This window comes from Oculina patagonica, chromosome 9 (genome assembly GCF_052425735.1).
Source record: "Oculina patagonica isolate OP01 chromosome 9, crgOcupat, whole genome shotgun sequence".
Classification (NCBI taxonomy): Eukaryota; Metazoa; Cnidaria; class Anthozoa; order Scleractinia; family Oculinidae; genus Oculina; species Oculina patagonica.
The window spans coordinates 26,477,039-26,501,487 of record NC_135766.1 but is presented as its reverse complement, the minus strand read 5'-3'; the positions used below and the strand labels follow the sequence as shown (position 1 = coordinate 26,501,487).

At 38.5% G+C, this 24,449-nt stretch overlaps 3 protein-coding genes, 1 non-coding gene and 1 pseudogene across 5 annotated transcripts; 2 read left to right on the top strand and 3 right to left on the bottom strand.

Annotated features, from left to right (window-relative positions):
* The first annotated feature begins 578 nt into the window (after positions 1-578).
* Positions 579-11,681, top strand: LOC144664729 (programmed cell death protein 2-like). Its single transcript, XM_078525934.1, has 6 exons — positions 579-681; positions 2,110-2,273; positions 3,312-3,378; positions 4,232-4,287; positions 9,786-10,190; positions 10,983-11,681. Exons 1-6 carry the CDS (start codon positions 580-582, stop codon positions 11,485-11,487), a joined length of 1,299 nt encoding a protein of 432 aa, XP_078382060.1. The 5' UTR covers position 579; the 3' UTR covers positions 11,488-11,681.
* A 194-nt stretch (positions 11,682-11,875) lies between these two features.
* Positions 11,876-13,581, bottom strand: LOC144664716 (uncharacterized). Its single transcript, XM_078525918.1, has one exon. The coding sequence runs from the start codon at positions 13,548-13,550 to the stop codon at positions 12,174-12,176; it is 1,377 nt and encodes a 458-aa protein (XP_078382044.1). The 5' UTR covers positions 13,551-13,581; the 3' UTR covers positions 11,876-12,173.
* A 1,082-nt stretch (positions 13,582-14,663) lies between these two features.
* Trnat-ugu (transfer RNA threonine (anticodon UGU)) lies at positions 14,664-14,736 on the top strand. Its single transcript has one exon. It is a non-coding gene; the product is annotated as a tRNA-Thr (tRNA).
* A 1,000-nt stretch (positions 14,737-15,736) lies between these two features.
* LOC144664720 (uncharacterized) lies at positions 15,737-18,970 on the bottom strand. The gene is made up of 3 exons (XM_078525922.1): positions 18,021-18,970; positions 16,427-16,672; positions 15,737-16,011 (listed from the first exon to the last, which is right to left on the bottom strand). The coding sequence occupies exons 1-3, from the start codon at positions 18,939-18,941 to the stop codon at positions 15,814-15,816; spliced, it is 1,365 nt and encodes a 454-aa protein (XP_078382048.1). The 5' UTR covers positions 18,942-18,970; the 3' UTR covers positions 15,737-15,813.
* Positions 18,971-20,295: 1,325 nt separating this feature from the next.
* Positions 20,296-22,772, bottom strand: LOC144664734 (uncharacterized; annotated as a pseudogene). The gene is made up of 3 exons (XR_013572842.1): positions 21,943-22,772; positions 20,914-21,159; positions 20,296-20,499 (listed from the first exon to the last, which is right to left on the bottom strand). The product of XR_013572842.1 is annotated as an uncharacterized LOC144664734 (transcript).
* Positions 22,773-24,449: the final 1,677 nt, after the last annotated feature.

The following is a 24,449-nucleotide window of genomic DNA, read 5'->3' as shown; positions in this document are numbered from 1 at the left end:
AGCTCTTAAACAAAAGTCCACACAACTACTGTATTTTTCTTGACATGAAAGCTTATCAATTCCAGACCGATAAACCATAACAAAGCACCTAACACACCAACACTTAAAAGGACCGACACATGACTGTTGCCAAATACCCTCGATACCCTATTCTCACTGCATACATAATTAGCCCGTCACACGGGAAGCCTTAAGATTTTCAAATTCCAGCGTTCTGTGCCTGCGCGCTGTTAGCATGATGCTTTGCGGCCTTCTGCTTTAAATATCACAGTTTCGGTCTCCTCGTGGTCAGTTTAACGGAGTTCGGTTTAGTCACCATAAAAGTTTCGCCCCTCCCACCTCCCCTGGTGGCGGTCATCCACTGCTGTATCCTACATTCTACACGCCAATTGCCCTGACAGTCGCGGGTATCCTCCCATAACTTAGCTTCCCGCGTCAGGGCAATTGTTTGCGGTGAGAATGATTTACTAACTTGTTCATTGCGTCAGCAACCCTGACTCTTCCAGCCTTTTTGCGAGAGAGAAGGCTGGGAACGAGCCCTCACGCGCCCCAACATGCTTTGCGGGTGATATTTTCAAGATGGCGGACGAACCTTTGCTTTTGGGGTTACCTGATGGAAACATGGGAGAAAATGACGATAGAATTTGTGGATGGACTACAAATAAGATCGGAGGAACACCGGTGAGTAAAAGACCCTCGTAATTTTCTGAATATTGTTTGTTAAAACCGCGATCGACGATTGTGATTTTGCATGAAAAATTTCAGCAAAGTTCTGTATTGTACTGTTTTGATTTGGATTTTTCTTAAATTGGATTAGTCATTACATAAATTACAACATCTCTTTGGTTTAATGATAACCTGAAAGAAGCAAATGATGAACAAAAAATTATGTTTGGAAGATCTCAGCAAAGTCCTGTCAGTCCTCAAGTGACAAAAAAATAAATTGCTATGCATACGCTGCATGATATATACAAGATTGAGTGTGTAAAATATGCGAGCCAGCGAGCCATGTGAGCTAGTCTCCCCAATCCCAATAAAAAGGCTTACTGCAAGCTACCTTAAAAATCTGTAGGCTAATGCACCAGTCATTTGAAACCCCGCTTCCGCCCCCTTCGGGCATGAGCGGGGCATTCACTTTTTTGGCAAGTGAAAGCAAGTGAAGTCCCCGGCCCCTGGGAGAAAAGTGAATGGTGAACTCCCCTGCCCCTTTATATGATCCACACACATGGTAATTCATGTAGAAAACTTGTTATAGCCAAGCACAACAAGGGATGACAGTAAGGGATGATAAAAACGTTGATAGCCGTGAAATGAACACATTGATTTCAGAGCAGCTAGGAATACATTTGCAAAGGCTCCCCGATGGACAAGGAAGAAGACGACTATTTGAAATTTCCAACTCAACTTTATATGGAAATGCAGGATGATATTACAATATGCTCTGTGTTGTTTGAACAGCTGGCTCTCTGTTATTAAATGGATCTCTAAAACTTACCGGTACATTGTATTCTAACTCAACTTAAACTATCATAAATGAATGTCTCCAGCGTCTTTAATACGCTATTATTGTCAAACTAACATTTAACATAAGAGGAATTTCTCATATCTTGCGGACAGTTTTTAGTTGTATTTCACTCAGTATTAGTAATTTATTTATCTTGAGCGAGTGGACATAAATAATGTTTGCGAAATAACCATGCAGCGCAAAAATGCAAACCGCTGACCATGGAGTGAGTGCCCCGCTTATTCCCCCGGTCCGGGATGCGAAGACCGTGATTTCTGACTCATCCCCCGCATAGTGGGGGACCAAAATGGAATGAATCTGAAGTGAAAGCCCCGCTTTTGCCCCGCTCATGCCCGAGGGTGGGGGGGGGGAGGTCGGGGATTTCAAATGACTGGTGCATAACCGGAGTACTTGTTAGGCTAACCAGAGTGCTATTTACATGTAGGCTAACTGATGTGTTATTTTGGCTATCCAGAATGACTCACTGGCTTGCACTTGGTCAAGACCCAAACCTGCTCAACACATTAAGCTGTGGTAGTTCAACAATTTGTTTCAATAATTTGTTGCAAAATAAAATCCCTTTTTTACATATTTTTTTAACACAGAACTGGATGTTTGGACAGCCATCACGCTATCCAACCTGCCCTTTGTGTAGCAATTTATTATATCTGGTCTGCCAAATTTATTGCCCGTTATCAGACTCTGTCTTTCATCGTGTGCTATATGTCCTTGGTTGTGTTAACAAAACTTGTTGGAATAAAAACACAAGGTAAGACATACAGTAAAACCTTACTAACTCGAGCTCTCAGGGGAAATGAAAAACAGTTCAAGTTAGCAAGGTTCAAGTATTTAGGGCTGGTGTTGAATTTCTAGTTTCCTGTTAATCATTAAATACATTGAGGTTTCATTGTTCTTCACAATCACGAGCCATTTCGGTGCACTTTAAAACTCTTTCAAATCCTTTTTCCCAGGCCTTATACCAATTGTGACTTTGGTTATACAATTTTTGTGCATTTTCTTTTTCTTTTTATTGTTTGTATGTCCCTCCATTTTCTCCATTTTCACTGCACAATTTTAAAATTGTGCAGTGAAAATGGATTTAATTAGTAAATGACTGTAAAAATAGGGTCAAAATCAGGGAAAATTGGAATTTGTTCAATATATCGGGAAGTTTGAGTTAGCAGGGCTCAACTGTGGTACAGCCATAGGAATGCTGTGGCTCATGTCCAGACTCTTTGCCTCAGCCCTCAGTGCACAGTATGTCCAAGGAATTAATGGACTCAAAACTCCATTATATCACAAAATTCCTCACATTGGCAAAATTTAAGTGAACTTAGTTTATTTATCTGGCTGACAGCAGATCACACTCTGGAATCCAAAAATGTGAAACTCATTATTTCGTGGAGTGTTTTTCAAGACCAGCTGACTCAAGCTTAGGTCAGCCATTTCAATTTACTGTTACAGTGTAGTATACGAGATGAAATATAAAATAGCATATCATGACGTTGTAGGGCCTCAGTCTATGTGGTCTGCCTGTACTCCAGCTAATTGAATACCTGAAACAAGGTAGTACAATATTAATGAAAGTTGTAGTTACTTCAGTTGAAAAGTGGGGAGTGGGGGGCTCAGTAAGTAAGAAAATGTGTCAATAGAGAGACCCTGCTGGGAGGGGGTCCCGTTTCACTTGTCTAAATTTAAAAATGTCCTGTGTGCGGTTTTATCGCACTTCACGTTGCTGTCGGTAATTAAATTGAAGGAAAATTGCTTGTCCTTTTCAGAATTTATTATTATAATTTTCTCTTTTTAGTTGGAAAGTTTTAAGAGCTCAGGCTAAAGATAGTAATTTTGTCAGCAAGGAAACAGCAGCACGTGAGGTATAGTCTGATTTCCATGTATCCTTGAATAAAAGCCAGAAGCAATTATATCATTTTACGTGTAATTTTACACCAAACAGGGTCGTTTTTAGTCTTTTAGGCAATTAAAAATTTTTAGGCAATTAATAATGGGGGTGACTTTTTCTCACAGGAAGAATTTCGACATGAATACTCATTAGTCCAAAGCACTACCCAGAAGGTCATGGGTTCAACTCTTCTTGGGAGCACTCAGATTTTTTTGTCCAACAAAAACAACAACAACTGCAACCATTTTTTTTCCAAAAATGGTTGGCTAAATCCGTCAATCTGTCACTATTTTCGTTCAAATTCGAATCCACATTACTTGAAAGCTTTCTGTGGTATAGTTTCACTCCAATGGACAGTAAATGTTGTTTTCGTTGCTTGTTTTTTTTTTTTTTTGCGACAATCCTGCCAACATACCGATGAAGATCGACCAAAGTGATCCGAATGTTGTTTAGTATCCACGATCCGAACTTCCTGACACGAAGAGTGGGAAATCCGCTCCAAAATTCTCAGCTAATCCGCAATCCGCTGTATTTTCAGAATCCGCGAATCCGCTCGATATTTTGCAAAAATCCACAATCCGTGCGCTTTTTAAGGCTAAATCCGTCCATCTGCCAACCTCTTCACCCTCCTCCTTATTTTCACCGAGGTTGGGACTCATTCAAGAGGTGAGTAATTAAGGCTAAGATGTTGTTGAAGGAAATTTGGCATGTTTCTCCATTGGATAATCCTTCAAAAAAAATAATAAAAAAGGACATTTAGATCTGTACCACTTGGTGCTATTATACTCAATATTAAACTTTGTTTAATGTGCTTGTTTATGACCCAGTCTTCCAGCAGATTTGAAGTTGATGACTGGTGTGATGATGCTGAGGACTGGGGAGAGTAAGTGTTATTTTAACAACTAAGGAAGTCTAACCCATCCATCATACTGATATAAAACAAATTCCTGTTATACTGCTGTTAAAAAGAGAACAGTTCTATCAAACTTAAGGACAGAGAAATTTGACTGAGTAACTTATAACAATAACAAAAGAGTGCTAGATCCCATCCTTGTTGCAAGATGACTTTTTAAGAGCAGGAAAATACATTACTGCTCATAAAAAATTTAGATGAACAATAAACAAGTATTAATCTAATCTGAAAACTTTCTGAGCTTGTCACTATTTAACAATTAGACGGCAAGCTCGAGGTTTCTATTTAAACAATAAAGTGTTTCTGTCGAGGAACTATCGGCTGATAGTTGCCCCGCGGAAATTTAGTGTTCTTATAACAAATATTAGCCTGAGAAGCAAAGCTTCAAGGGCTAATATGCTAGTTTTAAGAACATCAAATTTCCAAGGGGCAGTTATCCGACTGATAGTTCCGGGACAGAAACATTCGATTGTTTTTATTGTTCACCACTAAATTTTCTTCCGTGCGCCAAATCAAAACCCGGGGGGGGGGGGTACTCCCTATAATGGCCTATACGGGTAGGCTCCGCCTGAAAGGGGTACCTTCTTCAGGCTTCAGGTATATAAAAGGGTAGGGATTTCACTAGTTTAGGTATACGAAAGGGTATGGAAATCTGTCATTTAGGTTTTTGAAAGGGCCTTTAATTATTGCCCCCGCAGGGTTTTGGCCCAGAGGCCAAAACCCGAGGAGGCACACTAGGAGTCCCTGGGTGTATACATACAAGGACAATGAATATTTGTTGAAAAAGTAAGAAATGTGTCTGTAGTGGGCGAAGCATTCTCGATTTGACGAAACTAGGCGCGCACGGTCGTGACGGGTAATATTTTTGCATGCGCGCACGGTGGTGTCGGGTACTTGCAACCACGAGGTCGCGTTTGGTCACCTTCGCGTTTCGAGCTTCACCATCTGCTAGCAGCGTTTTGTTTTCCGGTTTTGGCCTACGCGTGTTCACAGATTTGTTCGAGCGGTTTCTCTGCTTTGGTTGTGTTAAGTGATATTTGAAGCAAATGTTAGTAATACGTCGAAAGATTTCGAGCAATTGGTTTTGTGTTCTTGGCTACGTGCCGGCTACCCATGTTCCAAGCGTTACATTTGTAAGGTTTGCTTTCGGAGGTTTGTTGTATCGTATACATCTTACAAGTTACAACGAGTAATAAACAAAAGCGTGAACTTTGTCATGTAATTCGTTTCGCTAACAAACTGTCAGATTATTTGATCCAAAGAGTAGGTTGTTTTCTCGAATCTTGTGCCATATTTTGTTACTCGTGGAATTTTTTTAGGCTTTTTGGCCTGGAAATTATTGTAAGTTTATTTTGAATGTTATAAGCCCAGGAATAAGCTTGTGTGTTGTCATCGCGAATAATGTGTTATGTGTTATTTACGCGCGCTAGGTAATATAATTCGACTTGAACTTGTGAATATTTTTAGGACGTAACGGTGTCACACAACAAGAAATTCCGCATGACACAGTAAAAAAGAAGCCTAATTGTGCAGTCCATCGGCATTAATAATTAAAGGCGACAAAAAACAAATTATAAAAAGGCGGGGGCAGCTTTATAGTGAGAACTATTTCTAGTAATATTTAGAACAGATGCAATTTATGGCTGTATTTTTTCAATTTATTGAGCGCTATAACATGACTTTCAGGTATATGAAAGGGGTACCTTTTTTCATAAAAAGGTATACGAGAAGGGTACAATTTCTGGCAAAATGGTATATAAAAGGGTAAGAGGTAAGAGCTCGGGGCGGAGCCTCCCCATACAAAACTTTTTTGGGTACCCCCCTCCCCCCCGGGTCAAATTTTTTTTTTTTTTAAGAATTATTTTTTTACTTTTCAGGATAAAAAAAAAAACTCAATTGAAAGCCGAAATTTAACAAATGATACAAAACCAGACAAGAAACCTACTAAATTCACCAAACCCACTAAATGCGGTCAATTTAGTGGGGTCCGTCTGTAGGCCCGCTTGTTTACAGGAAATTTCACGGGCGGGCACTCTCCATCCGGGCATTTTTCTCGCACAGGCACTATTTTAACAATAGAGTGTTTCTGTCGAGGAACTATCAGCTGATAGTTGCCCCGCGGAAATTTGATGTTTTTAAAACGCATATTAGCCCGAGAAGCGAAGCTTCGAGGGCTAATATGCTAGTTTTAAGAACATCAAATTTCCAAGGGGCAACTATCAACCCGATAGTTCCGAGACAGAAACACTCTATTGTCTTTATTGTTCACCACTAAATTTTCTTCCGCACGCACATACAATCAAAAGCCCTCTGGGCTTAGTGTCTTGTGACTCTTTTCAGAGTTTAATTTATTTGAAAATAGACCGCTTTTCACGTCTATTTATTGCTTGTAAAGATATCGAAAATTAAAAAGCGTGCATCTAACATAAAGAAACATTTAGACTCCTCACCCCTAAAATTTAAACTTAAACTAAAGCTACTTTTGTCGCTCGATAAAAGTTGTGACATTCAAAACACGATATACGAAACTCTTGATTCACTTGTCAATTCAGAAACCTTTGTCGTGAATGCTTGCGCTGAACTTCACGATTTCACAGCTAAAGATAAAAACAAAGGTTTATTCCAACTACAAAAGGTTCTCACGCGAAAGGCTTAAAATCCAACTAAAAAATATATATAAGATTTGGGACCTAAAAGACAACAACACCGAATTTTCGATCAAGTGGTCCATTGTCACGAGAGCAAGCGCTTACAGGGGAAACCCGTCACGCTGCAATTTGTGTCTGACGGAGAAGCTCTGCATACTATCAGCTGACAGATACACCTTCTTGAACAAAAGATCTGAGCTTGTTACCAATTGCAGGCACGAAAACAAGTACTACAGAGACAGGATCGTTCCAACCGTCCTCCATGAACGTAGTTTAAATTGTATTTCACCGCATCTAACGACACAGTCTGATGATCGCTTCGTGCGTTAAACTCTGAGTAACTGTCCGTGAAGTTTCTATCTTTAATTATTGTATAAGATTACGTGCTTAAAGTTTTGAAATCGATGCCTTAATAGTATCCATTCCGATCACAATCACGGTAATTAAGCGTCCATTTTGATTCATACTAATTGATCGTTGCTATTTCTGTCAGGCGGATAAGCCAAAGTTGGCTTGACTTAAATTCAAAGTACACTCCAGCATGTAGCCGTTGAACAGTTATAGGACTCCGATAACAGCACAAAAAGAATTCAGACACACAGATTCATAAGCATTTATCTGTCACAGATAATTCTTAAATATCTTAAAAAGGTCAACAAAGTCACATATTTTCCTTTGTTGTTTTGTGTCTGTGACTGATAAGAACGTTTTCAGCCTCACGTTTCAATAAACTCACGCACACTACCAAGCAAAGTTTCATGGTTGACCTTTCGCGTGTGTCTTCGAGTAATACTCAAATTGAAGACACACAAGGAAAATAATGTCCACGGGATCAGTTGTTTTGAACTAGTTTAATCAGCACAAATTCCGGCTAACTTGCCTAAGCTAGCTAGTCAACTGAAGTAAAGGCACACATGTGGTTCGACTACTACGGTCTATTACATCTTTGAAATCGGATCTAATCAAAAATGGAAACGGCAAAAAAAGGTTTTCCTGACATATTGTCGGTCGACATACCTACAGTTCTGTAAGGCGCAATCCTGTTTAAGACATGCTTTTCCCCTATTGCTGTACCAAAATCATAAAACACATTGTTCTCACGAAACGGTAGCTATTATCAGATTGACTAATATGACTAGAATGGTGGGAATCTCGTGTGATTGCTTTTATCACTAAGAAAAACAAACAAAAAGCTTAAAAATAAACGCAACTGTCAGTGTAAACAGCATCTGCAGACCTCTCAAGTCTCACGATTTTGTCCTGAGACTCGCGGTTTTCACTTCAATCTCACGACGAGAAACAGAAATCTCACGAAAAAACAGAGTAACAAGTCATTTGATTAGCGCCTGGTTTTAGGACTCTTTTAGTTATTTTTGTCCGTCAGTTGATCAATCTCCCGGTTTTTACTGAAATCTCCAGATTTTTTTACCTCAATCTCTAGATTTCCGGTGCTTTGAGGTTGAGAAGTCTGTATCTGTTTTGTTTAAATCTGATGATCGCATTTTTCGGCATTTACTAAAAAAAAAAGAAAATATTGACATGGCGGGAAAATTCCGCGGCCTCAGAAAGCAAATACGCATGGAATGCACCTTGTCCCCTGTAGTATTATCTTGTGTCGTCATGACTACGTCATGACGTCACAAGACAAAATACGTCATGACGTCACAAGACAAAAACGAGCATCGTGAATTATTTTTACTTTTCAGGATAAAAAACTAAATGGAAAGCGGAAATTTACAAACGAAACAAAACCAGACAAGAAACCCACTAAATGCAGTGAATTTGGTTGGGTTTTTTGTCTGCAGGCACGCTTGTTTACAAAAAAAAAGTCACGGGCGGGCACTATCGATCCGGGCATTTTTCTCGGGAGGGCACTATGGGCTGATAGTGCCCTCCGGTGGACGGGCACTATCGCGTCACGTGTTCAATATAAACCAATCAGAATCGGAGAAAATTTAGTGATGAACTATAATTTAACAATAGAGTGTTTCTGTCGAGGAACTATCGGCTGATAGTTGCCCCGCGGAAATTTGATGTTCTTAAAACAAATATTAGCCCGAGAAGCGAAGCTTCGAGGGCAAATATGCTAGTTTTAAGAACATCTAATTTCCAAGGGGCAACTATCAGACCGATAGTTCCGAAACAGAAACACTCTATTGTCTTTATTGTTCACCACTAAATTTGTTCACCACTAAATTTTCTTCCGCGCGCACATACAAAAACGAGCATCGTGAATTATTTTTACTTTTCAGGATAAAAAACTCAATTGAAAGCCGAAATTTAACAAACGAAACAAAACCAGACAAGAAACCCACTAAATGCAGTGAATTTGGTTGGGTTTTTTGTCTGCAGGCACGCTTGTTTACAAAAAAAAAGTCACGGGCGGGCACTATCGATCCGGGCATTTTTCTTCGGCGGGGCACTATGGGCTGATAGTGCCCTCCGGCGGACGGGCACTATCGCGTCACGTGATCAATTTAAACCAATCAGAATCGGAGAAAATTTAGTGGTGAACTATAAGGGCTGATATTGCCCTCCGCGGATGAACACTATCGCGCTAAACCAATCAGAATCGGAGAAAATTTAGTGGTGAACTATAACAGCTGATAAGTGGCGAGGGGCAAAGCCCCAAGTCAACGATCAAAAAGGCCCACTTTTCAATATTCGCATTTGCAGTTCAATTAACTTAGTCAACTTCCAGTTGATAATAAACTAACCGTTTCACTTGCAAGCAGATTTAACTCAACGGTTTCTTTAGAAACCCCTATAATTTGTTTACTATTGCATAAAATCTTAATAAATTTTTGACTGTTTCAACAGCCCTGACGAAGTGTCATCTGGTCTAGAAGAATTCACTGGAAAATTAAACCTCTCCGAAGACAATCCAGACATGACAGAACCTAATAAAGATCAACAGCTTGAAATAAGCGACCAAGACAAAGAAACTTCACTGAGTTGTGTCCCTCACTTCGAGCCCGTTTACATCAGCGTGATTGAAGCTACAGATGTCAGGAGAATCACTCCACAGATGACGGAACACGAGAAGACATTGTTATTGGAATATCAGCAGCGAGAAGGAATTAACGTCACAGATTTTAAGGACACTGATGAGTGTACTAATGGCTGGACCGGGGAGAAGTATGAAAATACTGCAGTAAAACACGGCGACAAGGCATTTCACAAATTTAACAAACAGTTACACGCATGTCCTCAACAGTGCTTGAGGTAGGAATACTTTTATGGAATAATTAAATAATAGAATTAATAGAAATAATAGTATAGAAAAAAAATATATAATATAATAATAGAAAAAAAAACGGGAAGTGTATGCTTGACGGAAATTTAACATACAGACTCCTAGAGGAAGCTAAAGTGGCGTACCAAAAGCTTTATTTCAGCTTCACCCTAAAAAGATTCCATAAGGAGTCAGACAGATAATAAGTGACTTTCATGGCGATAAAGACGATTTCATCAACAAAATAATGCTTTCTTCTGTCAAGAAATTCTAAAATCGATGTAAACCAGCAACCCTTTGAGTTTCGATACCATGTTCTTATTTCTTTGCGTGAAACTATGAAGAAGCCTCCGGGGTGAAATTATTAGCGTTCCGTCCTTAATACCACTATCCATAATTCGTTCGTCTAAAATTGACGATGAGCATCTTTCCCCTTTTCACATGGGAGTCCCCCTCCCCCCACCCTCTGGGGGAAGTATTATGTTTCCCCCAATATACACAGTAGTCGAAGCATGAAGTCCCCAGCACTGAGAGAAAATTAGAAACACAAATTCTTTAGAGTATTACCCCCTTAGTTTTTCTTTACGAGTGTCTTGGAGTCACGCATGTCTAGCTGGACTAAGTGTGCTGTAGGTGTTAGTTGTTGTCACGCGTATTCACCTTCGTGACTTTCTGGCTGTCACGCAACAGTGGCTACTAAAAGAACGGCCGTAGAAGAAGCCCCTTCTTTAGTGATTTGTTAGAGTTTTTTAATTTTTGATAACTTTTTGGTGTTCTACAAGGTATCAGTGGAATGGAATACCTGTTTCTATGGTTACCACTCAACCGTCAGAGCTTTGTTCAACAGTCCCTCCCTGCCAGCATTGTGGAGCAAGCAGAGTCTTTGAAGTGCAATTTATGCCTGCGTTAATTGGTCAGTTAAAAGTCTCGAAACAGCAATGCTCGACGCACGACCTTAACCCTCAAAATACAGTTGAGGACATTGAGAGATGTGAACAATTTCCACAAAAGGACAATAAATTCAATTTGCAAACTTTAGATAACAGTATTCACCGAGAGACTGGTGCATCTCTTACAGAAGATATCGACCTTCAGGAAGACCAAAAAAGAACGTTCATGGCAGCTGTCAATCAAATACATGACGTCACAATTGAATTTGGAACTGTGATGGTTTTCTCTTGCTCTAAAAGTTGCTGGACAGAAATGAAAAGTGTTGCTGATAATGGGACTTACTTAGAAGAGTTTTGCTTAGTGGAAGCCGACCCTGATGTTACGTTATTTCAATAAATAGTGTTCAAAACTCTGCTTTGTTTCTGTCGCGTTGTTACTTTCTTAGTTGGGTAAGAGCCTGGTCTCGATTCTCAACTCGATACTCAATTCATGCGAGAAATTGAGCATAGAGTATAAAATCACGTTTCGGGAATCGAGTAGAGAATCGAGTTTCAGGAGATCGAAAAAAATATAAAGAGAGCTTACGTGAGTACCGCTTCACTGATTCTTAATAAACATTAAACACATGCAGTAATGAGCAAAACATTGTCTTCGTGTGAACAATTTCGCCAGCAACACAGGCTTAAAGTGTTGACAAGTGTCTCAATTTTCATATTTCCTTGTTAGGACTAGTAAAATGACTAATTTAAAAAACACAAAACAACTTTTTAAAGACACGTTTCGGCATGACTCATGCCATCTTCAGTTTATTGAGAATTTAAAATCTAGGGCTATATATATACCCAAGCTACAAATACAAAAATAGAAATATATTAAAAGTAAAATTACAATAACAAAAGATAACGGTAGAGTCGTTACAAAGTGGCAAGTACTGTCTGGTACTGTCTAGAACAGTAGTTACTCACAGTGTGAGCTATACACCATAAATCGTCGCCGTCAATAATTGAGGGGCTTTCCTAATTCGAAACATTGTGTATAAAAGCCTCGTGGGGTTATTTAATGTCCATTGACTCAAAGTTACCCTAATTAGCGCCTTTCATTCCTTCGCTTGCATATGCGATGTCAACCTCATTCGCAAGTTTTTCAACAGTATCAAAATCCCTCCATTGTATTTTACGCCCGTTTCTGATGTCCACAGCAACTTCTTTATAATGACGTTCTAGAACTTTTAAACAATCTTTTTTCTTGCTTCCAGTACACGGCGTTTGAGCTGGAGTGACACTGTGGAGATCGTGATTGAAAAGAACCAAATTATCGGTTGCTGAAATTGAATTATTGTAGCATATCGTCTGATGGTTCCCCGCAGCCTCGTGTGATAGACAGTAACTAACAAGGATGTTTGGGAAAAGAGACCCTTTGAAATAAGGAACGTGATAAGCTGTCTGTGGCTGCGAGAGAATACTTTCTGTGACATGTTGTGGCGCAATCTTGTGGCCTGTTGGAAACCGTTCATTGTATGACACTAGGTCACTGCATATCTTTAGATTCCAGTCATATCGATCTCTCTCGAAGAACCACGCATAGCTTAAAACGATGACAACAGGACTTAGAAAATCCGTACCATGATAGAACGTCTTGAAGGCTTCTTCAAAGTTACGTGTATTAAATCGCTTCAGAATGAACTCTCTGCAGTGGGTAAAAGTGTCGCTGTAGAGGTAGACAGGAAAATAAGTCATAAAATCTGCAACCATCGGTAATCCTAGTGCCATTTTGGTAGTACGCGCCCAAGATTTCACGCAGCCGATATTTACCTCAGACGAGCACTCAGAGCCCAGGATACGCAGCCTTGAACCGTTAAATATGGTTGATTGAGTCACAGGTGTTACAAATGCAGCGTCCGTATCCATCCATGCCACAATGGGGTCGTTTGTGTAAAGATCGATAAAGAAACTGCTCCACAGTTGACGGTTGTAACCCGGAGGTTTTGGAGAACCTGCAAAGTTAAGAACACTTTGGTCTTTCGGTAGCGGCTCGTAGACCAACTGAAGTTTACGATCGGGAAAGTTTTGCTTGATTTGTCTTGTTAGGTTGTTTGCAAATACATGATCTTGTTCCGATTCTTCGTCAAGAACTACGACTATCTTCCCAAACGATGCAGACCAATACAGAACAGCAGTCCTGAAAAGATCACAGTAAAACCGAGTCCTGTGTTTTTTAAGTTTGCCCGCCATTCTCACAAACAGTGTGATTGATGAGGCGCTTGGAATAACATTTGCCATGTGAGTGTCGTTAGGATTCTGTTTTGCTTGGCGGGCAGCGATGTTTAGTGGCGCTGCTACTTCGCTCTTTGTAATCATATTTATATATAAAACTATACTAATGAAGCCGAAAAGGACGATCAGTTTGAATCTATGCCTCAATACAAACCGATCCAGGACCCAAAATAACATGCGTTTCATTGCATTGCAGTCTTCACAGGTGAAATCGTATGACGCCACCAGCGACTGACCGGCTTATACATGCTGTTTACATTGTTTTTTAACCGTAGTTCAGGCGCTGGTCAAAGATGGGTGATCTTGAACCATTTAGGTTAAATTTATCAAGTTTGGTGTTTGTAATCATCTGTTTCTTCCAAATCTACAACTGAGCATCATGCAGCAAAGGTTTTATTTATTATGAAGACGATTTAGCCCATCGTATGCAAAACACTGCACGCATTAATAATATATTTTACATTATTTCCTTTCTATTGTTTAGTGTGCTACGCAACGAGCCATGGCAGCGAGTCGGTTCAGTCTAAATCTCAACTAGGCTTCAGCTATTCCTGTTAAGTCTGATATCGTGTTATGTGTTGCTCATCTTGTAGTTGCAGATTTTTATATTCAAGTTTCGGGTGACTTGTGATCTGTTACTGATTTCATGATTTTTAATGTTTGAAAACTTTAACTTAAATTTTTCTGCCAGTGGCATATTTCAATGAAATCGTTTCACGCTAAGGTCTTGAAAGTTCTTAAAAGTTTAGGTTATCTACCCAATGTAATTTGTAATGCCCGTTTGCAATGGGCTGTATGCAAATACAACGGTTTAGATCGGTATGGCACGTAATTACCTTATTATAGGAATATAACGAAACATTTTAACAACGCGAAGAAAATTTACGCGTAATAAAATTAACGCGAATTTAAGAAAAGTTCTGGTAAAATCCTTATAGTAAAAAAAGTTAACATCAATAAAATTAACGCGAATTTTTGAAAATCGCGTTAATAACATGTATCGTTAATTTCCTATAAAAAGGTAGTCAGCCAAAGCATAGGTCCGCAGCACGTACATGTACCTACAGCCTGGGTTGCGTCCTTAGGCGGGGGAGGGGGAGAGAGAAAAGGCTACAGTCTCTTCGGTCCGCTGTCTTGTCCGCTTTTGGCTTTCGATTTTTGACTTCAGAACTCGACGGACTAGACAACAACTTCCTTTAAACATTTTTTCAGTTTTTACATAGACTGGAATATTTATACCGTTTAAATGAAGGATCTTCCTCCCTTATTGGTGACTAAAATAATATGAAATTTAATCTGGCCTCCGTAGCTCAGTGGTTAGAGCACTGGTCTTGTAAACCAGGGGTCAAGAGTTTAAATCTCTTCGGAGGCTAAGGACCATTTCCTTTTTTGTTCTAGTTTACTATTTGCAGAAAAAGAACGCAAAATACTTTAGCAATTCCTTACAACTAAAGAGTTTCGGTTTATTGAAGCTCGAAAAAATGAAAGTTGAAGTTATTCTTTCGATACTTAGTAGCCGGGGTGGTAAGATGGCAGGCCAATGAAATTGATGTTTATTCACATTGCATACAAACTTAAAATAAACTTGAAAAAAAAAAAGAAAAGTGGTTCTCAGCATAACAGTTCCAACACAAAAATGTTATTTCCGAATCACGTTTTTAAGGTGTTTGAGCGAATCGAAAAAGACGCAGAGACTTGTTAAAATGCAATAAAAGTACCCACCCCCTCCCACCAGTTAAAAAAGACCCTTTTTGACCTTGTATATTGCACTGATTATTTCTTAACTAAGGAAGAACTACAAAATGATTGTAAACCCATGGTCCAAAAAATAAAGCAAGATTTAAAAAAGAGATTTTTTTAACAAGTTTGAGGTCGACTGGAGACAAGCGTATCACTTCACTTATATGAACTAATTAAAGCCGTTGGATCATTTTTGGAAAGCAAGGGATAATTAAACAGGTCAATTAAACGTTAAAACTCCCATCTTTGGCAATTTGGATTTTATGACGTGTAATGGTTGCCCGTATTGTTTGGAAGCAGATGATCTCGAGCATAAAATCCAAAATGGCAAAAGCAATAAACCAAACGTTATTTTTCCCCTATCGTGTAAAATTTGGATTTAGGTTTTATTTCACACAATTCAACTTCATCTTGTCATGAGAGTGGAAGTTCCCTTTTAAAGTTCTGTTCCGCAGATCATTGCATGTAAAAGGGTCTTGATAATCAGTGGATCATCACATCAAAACGCTGAATAAATATTCTCCTACATCAAGCAAAAACCTGGCTGTTTTAATTTTCTTTAGCAGCTGCAAAATCGATTTTATGAAACAACGATAAAAAAGAACTGACAGCATGCGCAATGACTAAAATGTTATTTTATTGAAACGTTACGTGGCATGAATCGAATAACGTAACAATAAATGATATTTTTTTTGTTTTAAAATGGTTCTCAGAGCGGTCTAAAAATATCAAATGCCTCTTGAAAACTAACAAATATTCCTTTTGCAGTATTTGGACAAGCACTTTCCGCAGAATTGCTCTGAAAACACTCAGCAAAATGAACAAAATCTTCACTTTTATCAAGATTTTCCAGTTCTGGTTCTTTTGTTCTTTCAGGTCTTTTTCTTTCACGAAGCTCTTTTGGCTCCTGCAAAATAGTTCCGTTAGTTAAGAAACGAAAGGGAAGAATGAACTTCTAAAATATGACAGGCCAACAGAAATATGCATAGAGCGGTTTTCACTTGAGTTTCGAAAGTTAATTTCGTTCGCTTTGGTTTTGAATTACTACGCTTATTGATTGGTTGAAAAATCATGCCCCACTTTCTCAACCAATCAGAAGTAAAACTAAAAATTGAAAAAACTAAATTGCTCATGCACGTTTTCCCGCGCTTCGTGCCGGCTATGTTTACTTGCTTCGAGTTTTGATTGGTTCACAATTTGATTGGCCAGAGTAATGACTTTACTTTTGGTTTTACGACAATCAATTAAAAACTGCTCTATCGATTAGGATAGGTTGATCATTATCAGTCTTCATGACTCGGGACTCGAAATTTTAAACAAACCTTGGTATGTTTTTCATCCTGCAAGAAGTAGCTGGTCATATGTGGGTTGAAGTAGCTGGCAAGAGAGGCTACGCTGGACTCGGTGTGTAAGAAGTGATCACACTTGGCTAACAGCAGAATATCCATCAACACTTGAGTACCAATTTCTCGCTCATATGGGTCAGCGGCATTGTGCTTGAATTCAAAATTATGCGGTGGGATTTGATCGTGATATCCTTTTGCTCTGACAGCTTCCGTGAAAACAACCTGGGTATGAGAAAAACACACAACAGTTTCACCAAAGACATCATCGAGAAACGTTAATTTGCACGATAGTATTTCACTGGCGTAGATTTTTCTTTAAAATGAGAACACAAATAACTACGCCGGATTTACATCATTAGCGAATGACGTTCGAGTCTGTCTTTTGTAATTGAATGTAGTGGATTTACATTTCACCCTGAATTAAAACCAAGTAAATTAAAGCGATATTTATATTAAAAAAAAACTTCGAAAAAAAGTTTCAAAATTATTGCGGAAATATTTTGATGGGGGGATAACAGCATGACATCCTGTATGTAATAAGCAGGCGGCTTCTTTTCTAAGCTATCTCTATGTCGTCCCCATCGATATTAAATAGAAACGTTTAAGCCTTGCTATAAAAATTTAAAAAAGAAAACAGCCGGCAGTAAAGTTATAAATTCTTGGGCGAAATTTTTGCTTCATATTTCAATCACTCGAATTAAATGCGTTTCAGTTGAAAGCTCGCTTAAGTTGCTTTAAAAAAATCGCACTATTGTTTATACAATTATCAAGCGTGGAAAAAGAGCAAGTGGATTTCGTGAAGATAGCCCATACAAAACAGAAGAAACAATCAACTAATCACCCCAACCAGGAAGTTGTAAATTTCTTCTGTTTGTCTCATTAATTAAACTCATTTTTTCATTAAACTCATCCGCCTGACTCCAACTAAAATAGGTAGCTCTGGTTTGCCAGGTTGGCTTAATTGCCTTTGATGTAGACATGCATGACAAAAACAAACAGTACTACCAAAACGAAAAATTAAAAATCAGTTTTAGAGCACTTTTTGTTGTCACTTGTTAGCTCAGTTTTATCTCACAATGCACAGTTTTTAACTTTTTCATTAGTTAATTTTATTTCAAGTTTATTTTCTCCTAGCTGCAAGACTTTTCTGAAAATCACTTCGGTAAGGGAGTGCACTGTCTTTAAATTTCTATTAGTATTATGAAGTACGATTTATATTTTTCATAGAAGACACCTGTTTCTATGTGTAAATTGACAATAAAATACAGACACGTTTGATGAGGAACATGTGTGCTTCTCATCGATCTGGTAACGTGAAAAGCACTGTGGAATTTGAAATCATCGTCCAAAAACATAATATTGAAACAAATGACGCTAATCAAACATCAAGAAATAGCTGTCAAAAAGTGATGAACAAGTCAACGGTGACTGTTTTGTTAATTTATTCACTGGTCTTTTGTTTCGGCCTTTTCCGTAGGAAAACCAATGAAACACTAAAACTAGTATAAACAACTGGCACGATATTGCATTAAGTAAGTATTAATGACAAATATGTAAATGTAAAACTCACCGTTTCTTTTCCAAAGTAAGCCAGAAATTTCTTTATAACTTCATTGTTGTCACTAGCAATGAAAATCTTTCTTGGTCGCGGTAACGTCTCAAGAATTGACTGTGTTCTCTTAACCCAACTCATCAAAGATGGCAGCCTTCTCTCGCTTGTTTCTTCCCAGTGATCTGTACCTCGAACGTGAACTCCTAAAACAGTGAACCCTGCCAGATATCTCTGGTAAAACATCCATATTTTCTCCTTTATTCTAGAATTGGGTTTAACGTACTGTTGAATCAGTTTATTTACTCTCATCCGTTCCTGTGTGGTTATTATTTTTCCATCTTCAAATCCATCCACATCAGTTCGGTTCCTAAAACTATTGTTTATAATTGTGCCCACATCGACGTAAGCGGGGCCGTCTAACCTCAATGGACAAAAAACGTTTTCAACTTTCGACTCCAATCCGCGATTAACAGGTTCAAAATACCAGTCCCACGAATTCACTGTGGGATCCCTCGAGCAAACTGAATTACAAGCTCTCCAAAACACAGTTGCTTGGTTAATTCCCAAAGCCCGACAAAAGATGATATGATCCAACGTGTAAAGGAGGAGAGACGCAAAGCCACTGCCTCCACACTCTGCTATCGTAGGATCTACAACACACACTGCAGAGCCAGTAGTTTTACCGCGGTTTTTCCTCGTTGCCGCAAGGAAGCCGTTTGTTTTAATGTAGGCGTTTTTTAAATCTTTAGTCTTTATTAAAATCGTGTTGATGTTAGTTTCCGATGCTGAAAAGGCCATGTCTTGTATTTTTGTCTCCAAAGACAGCGATTTGTGACAGTTGAACATGAACCAAATAGAAAGCAGGAATATTAAGGGCACGAGATATCGAAGAACAAAACGTTGAACGTTCAGACGTTTGACGCATCGCAAAACAGCCATAACTGCTAGTCTTGCATATTATGACACAAGGAAAACCAAAACTGCCTTTTAACTTTAAACCAAGCCACAAAATGCAAATTAGCCGATCTCATTATTTCGGGTTTTGTTCGAGGATCGACTAAAATAAATAATTTTATTTTTTTTCTCGAAAACTCAGCGGTCCCCCTTTAATAACCCTTGAAACTCTATTGGCTAACTGCACGCGCTCCGGCGGTTCGGATTTTCCCATCCGGACCCCGCGTACGGACCGCTTACCGCGCGAAATCATTTGGGGCGCGTTCGCTTGGAAAAACCAACTTAGTATTCCGGAATAGATTCCTATTCCAGAAAATTTTAAACGAACGCGCCCTTAGCAGGGAGACGATGTCACCATGAACACATGAAAGTTTTGCTCTCCAAAATCAAAAAATCTTCTCACCAACAATGTGAAAGGACAAAAGAGGAGTGTAATTAAAGGCCTCGAAGTTCTTCAAAAGGCGAGTATTTATTTCTTTTATCTACAAAATCAAGTTGTAGCTTACTGTTCGTAGTTTGTCGTTGTTTGTTCATTTCAAAAGGATTTTCACGCCACGAAGGTAAACTGCACCGGTTTTCAGACTGCATTCATGAGTTAAAATCTAGTGTTTATTTTTTTTATATTGCTAATTAAATTCCAGATTTACGCCAATTTTACTTGAGCTTTATACCACAGTAGTGTTTTGTTTTCATGCTGTGTCTGTGGATTTCATTGCTATTACAAATAAAGTTAGCTAGCAGCACTGCAAAACGATTGTGAAGCAATAATCCAAAAAAATAGATTTAAATTCGACGGCCTTACACTGATGATTATAAGGCAGTTTTGACACATACACAAAGCTATTTCGAGAAAGGTTTTCCTACAGATTCGTAAAGGCCTTCGCTGTTTTCAATAAATGATATTAATATATTTTTTGTTCATTGAAGCCGTTCAATTATTTTTGATGAATAAGAGATAACAGGTGCATAACCTTAAAACTTCCCGTCATCGCCTGGGGCGCGCGATGCCCAATAACAATTCCTGAATTGTTGGGAGAATGTTCTATTCCTTGGTTACTTGAATCATCACATCAAAATCACTGAAGGTTAAGGATTTTGCAATATGGACCGCTTAGATAGACAGTTGCCCATTAAATTTCGTTGAATTGCGTTTTTCATAGAAATCTTGTCATGGCGAATTTTATTAAAGAAACGTTTTTTCCTATAACATGTGAGCAACTGCTTAATCAAATTTGCAAGAAAACAGTAAATGAAAAGTCACAACAATGATTTTAATGTTCTTTTATTACAATAACGTAACGATAAAACAGATTTTCATTTTGTTTTAATTACTAAATTCTTAAAGCCTTCTAAATATATTAAGTGCCTCTTGAAAATTAACAAATATTCCCTTAGCAGAATTTGGACAAGCACTCTCCGCAGAATTACTCTGAAAACACTTTACCATTTCAACAAAATCTTCACTTCCTTCAAGCCTTTCCAGTTCAGTTTTTCTTATTTCCGCTTTTGGAGTTGTTTTTCTTTTACGAAACTTTCTGGGCTTCTGCAAAGTAATAATTTTGGTAAAAAACCTTAAGGGAGTGAAAAATGTAAAACAATATATTACAGCACAACGGATATTTTAATATTTTTCACGTAGCTTTGATTTTTCATTTCAAAGTGAAAAATCAGAGCTGAACGGTAACGGCGCTCGTATTACCGGGGTTTTGTCCCAATAGAATATCCAGTGACGGATTCAGACTTTCAGGTAAGTGGGAGGGGGGGGGGGGGGGGGAGAGCGATCATCCAAACTCCAAGAATAAGAAGGGTGGGGGGGAAGGCTCACTCTCAAAAATAATTTTTCTCAGCGCCGCGGGTCTTAGTTTGGCCTGAAAATAAGCTGAGGGCCCACAAATGGTCCAAACTAAACTAAAGTTCTGGTTCTTGGCTGTGATTATCTTTGAAGAATCAAACAAACCTTGTTATGTTTTTCATCCTGCAGGAAGTAGCTGGTCATATGTGGGTTGAAGTAGCTGGCAAGGGAGGCTACGCTGGACTCGGTGTGTAAGAAGTGATCACACTTGGCTAACAGCAGAATATCCATCAACACTTGAGTGCCAATTTCTCGCTCGTATGAGTCAGCGGCATTGTGTCTGAACTCAGGAGCATGCGGGGCGATTTGATCGTGATATCCTTTTGCTCTGACAGCCTCCGTGTAAACAACCTGAGCACAAAAAAAAACAACAAAAACAAAGTCAGTTGCAAACTTGATAAAATGTCGCATCCATAAATGAGGACCAGAATAAGTCAGGCCACCTGGGTACAAACAAAAACACAAAGTCAGTTGCAAACTTGATAAAATTTCGCTTCCATAAATGGGGCCATTCACCAACGACTTAAAGCCGACATAGATTTTTTTTGTAACGCAGTGGATTTTCTCCGAATTCGAATTTAGCTTGTACGAAGACCTTTTTGTCGTTTCGCTTGGGAGAAAACAAACCGCGGAGATAAAAAGGCGGTTGATTTGCAGGCTATTTCAAATCTGAACTCAAGCTCTGAAACTCAACGCGCAAACGAGTCCCTGAGTTGGATAAGATTGGGTATAGCTTAGTTAAAAAGAAGGAACAATTACTGACTAATTGTACTAACGATGCGAGTTGTTAATTTCTTCAGTTAGCCTGATTTACAAGTGAAATTGCTTTACAAAACTCGTCCATCTGACTCAGGTGGTAGTTATGTCGGCCCGACTATCGTTTAAAAACAAATCAAGAAACCACAACAAATGACACTAATTAAACAAAACGACAATAGGTGTTAAAAGTGAAAAACGTAGCTGTTTTGTTCGTTAGTGTATTTACCGGTCTTTTGTGATTCTTTTCAAATTTCTTTCTTTTTTTTTCAGTTCGATAGACGAAATTTGCTTGCAAAAATTAATAAAACACTAAAACTCTAAGTTTTAAAAACACTCTGTATTGCATAAAGTATCAAAACTAAAGACAAAACTCACCGATTTCTTCCCAAAATAAATCACAAATTTCTTTATAACTTCACTGTTGTCACTAGCAACAAAAATCTTTCTTGGTCGCGGCAACGTCTCAAGAATTGACCGTGCTCTCTTAACCCAACTCATCAAAGATGGCAGCCTTCTCTCGCTTGTTTCCATCCAATGATCTGTACCTCGAACGTGAACTCCTAAAACAGTGAACCCTGCCAGATATCGCTGGTAAAACATCCTTACTTTTTCCTTTATTCTAGAATTAGGTTTAACGTACTGTTGAATCAGTTTATTTACTCTCATTCGTCATGTGTGGTTATTATTCTGGCATTTTCGAATCCATCCACATCAGTTCGGTTCTTGAAGCTGTTGTCTATAATTGTTCCCACATCGACGGAAGGGGGGCCGTCAAACCTCAAAGGACAAAAAACGTTTTCGACTTTCGATTCCAATCCGCGATTAACAGGTTCAAAATACCAGTCCCACGAATTCACTGTAGGATCCCTCGAGCAAACTGAATTACAAGCTCTCCAAAACACAGTTGCTCGGTTAATCCCCAAAGCCTGACAAAAGAGTATATAATCTAAAGTATAAAGGAGAAAAGCCGCAAAGCCAATGTTTTGACAATCTGTAATCGCAGGATCCACAACACAAACTGCAGAGCCAGTAGTTTTACCGCGGTTTTTCCTCGTGGCAGCAAGGAAGCCATTTGTTTTAATGAAGGCGTTTTTTAAATCTTCAGTCGTTAATAAAATCGTGTTTATGTTAGCTGTTTCCGATGCTGGAAAGGCTATGTCTTGTATTTTTGTCTCCAAAGACAGCGATTTGTGAAGGTTAATCATACACCAAACACAAAGAAGAAACATAAAGGGAAACAGACATCGAAGAACAAAACGTTGAACGGTCAGACGTTTGACGCATTGCAAAGCAGCCATGATTGCTTTCGTGAATTATGACACAAGAAAAACCAAAATTGCCTTTTTTATTTTAAACCAGGCCGCAATATGTAAATTAGCCGATCTTATATATTATTCTAATTTTTGTATGAGAGAAACAAGATAAGATAAGATAAGAAACGTTATTTAAGTGTCAAAAACCTTATAGCCTTAGAATAACACCATGCTAATTAGGGGACACTGCTAAAAACTAAAAACTACACTAATACTAATATAAATACAATAAAAATATATATAAGTCATATAAAAATGTTATTATAATCTATGATATAGAAAAACGTTAAAATCTTTAACTAATTGTAAATAATGACTAAAAATATATGACTTGACTTGAGAGGCATTATGTGCAGCATAGGATGCAGCCCTTACAGCCGGTGTCCATTAAGCGAATTATATCCCTTTTGCGAATACAGTTTGTTAATGCCTGCAGTGTCTTGGCTGATCTGTCAGCCGTAGACAGTTTGCCCCACAAGAGAACATGATTATGTTGTTCTGTAGTGGGGGTCGGAAGAAAAAAAAATTTCAGTGTTAACGTTCTCAGCTAACACAGCAGAACAAAATATTAGGCCAAGTAAAAACAAATGTCCTCGTCCCCGCCCGCTTCATTTTTGGGGGCTGCTTCCCTTTTCTAATATTTGTTATTGGGAAAGTTGGAACGAACATAAACCAACAGGCAAATAGTCCTGCGTTTTTAATATGAGTCCCTGGCTCGGGAGATTGGGCAACCACTACCAATACCATACCATACAGGCCGCGTTACTCAGTCCTCAATCAACACGCGCAAAAGCGAGGTCTTACACCAGAATGAAGGTTCAGGGTTTGAATAATTATCATGTGCTAATATTCAACAAAAGATCATCAAGAGAGGTCCGCTGATGAAATCGCTTTCTCGAGCTTATGACTTTTTACGTCTAAAAGTTTGCTTTCAAAGGCTTCAAAACGCCAACAAAGCAGCTGTGGTAACAAAGTCGACTGCTCGTGTTTTCAAAGCTTTTGCGCGCGCGAGTTTTGTTAATTAGATACGAGGTAAGTCAGAGAGAAAGAGAAAGTGAAAATTCTAAGAACAACTTTTTTTGTAGATGTATTGTTTATCATGATCATTACAAAAACGATAAAAAGAAAACATGATATTGCACTTTTGAGTAATTCTCTTTTTACAGTTACATTAATATAAAGCGAAACAATTTTAAGAGAAAGTGTATTTTTAAATCCTTAAGTTTATATATGGTTTGTGGAGGTTGAGTGTAAAACATTGAGCTTAAAGTTTTTAGCTAAGGACACTCATCTATGGTAGGTTTAAGGTGCCTGAAAGCAGTTTTCTCATCTTTAGAGTATCTATCCTTTATTTTGCTTTCACCTCTAAACCATTGAAGCTGACGATCGCAAAACTGGCTGGTTAGAAGATAAGCTACTGTAGTTGTAATTTTGCGTGTTCCTTAAGACCATGTTGCGTTACCATGGCAACCTAGCAAATTATAATTCAACCCAAACAATTGACAAAGATAACATTTCGAGCTTCAAATGTTGTTCCTTTTTGGGGCAAGGTTGCTCCTAAGTAGTGAT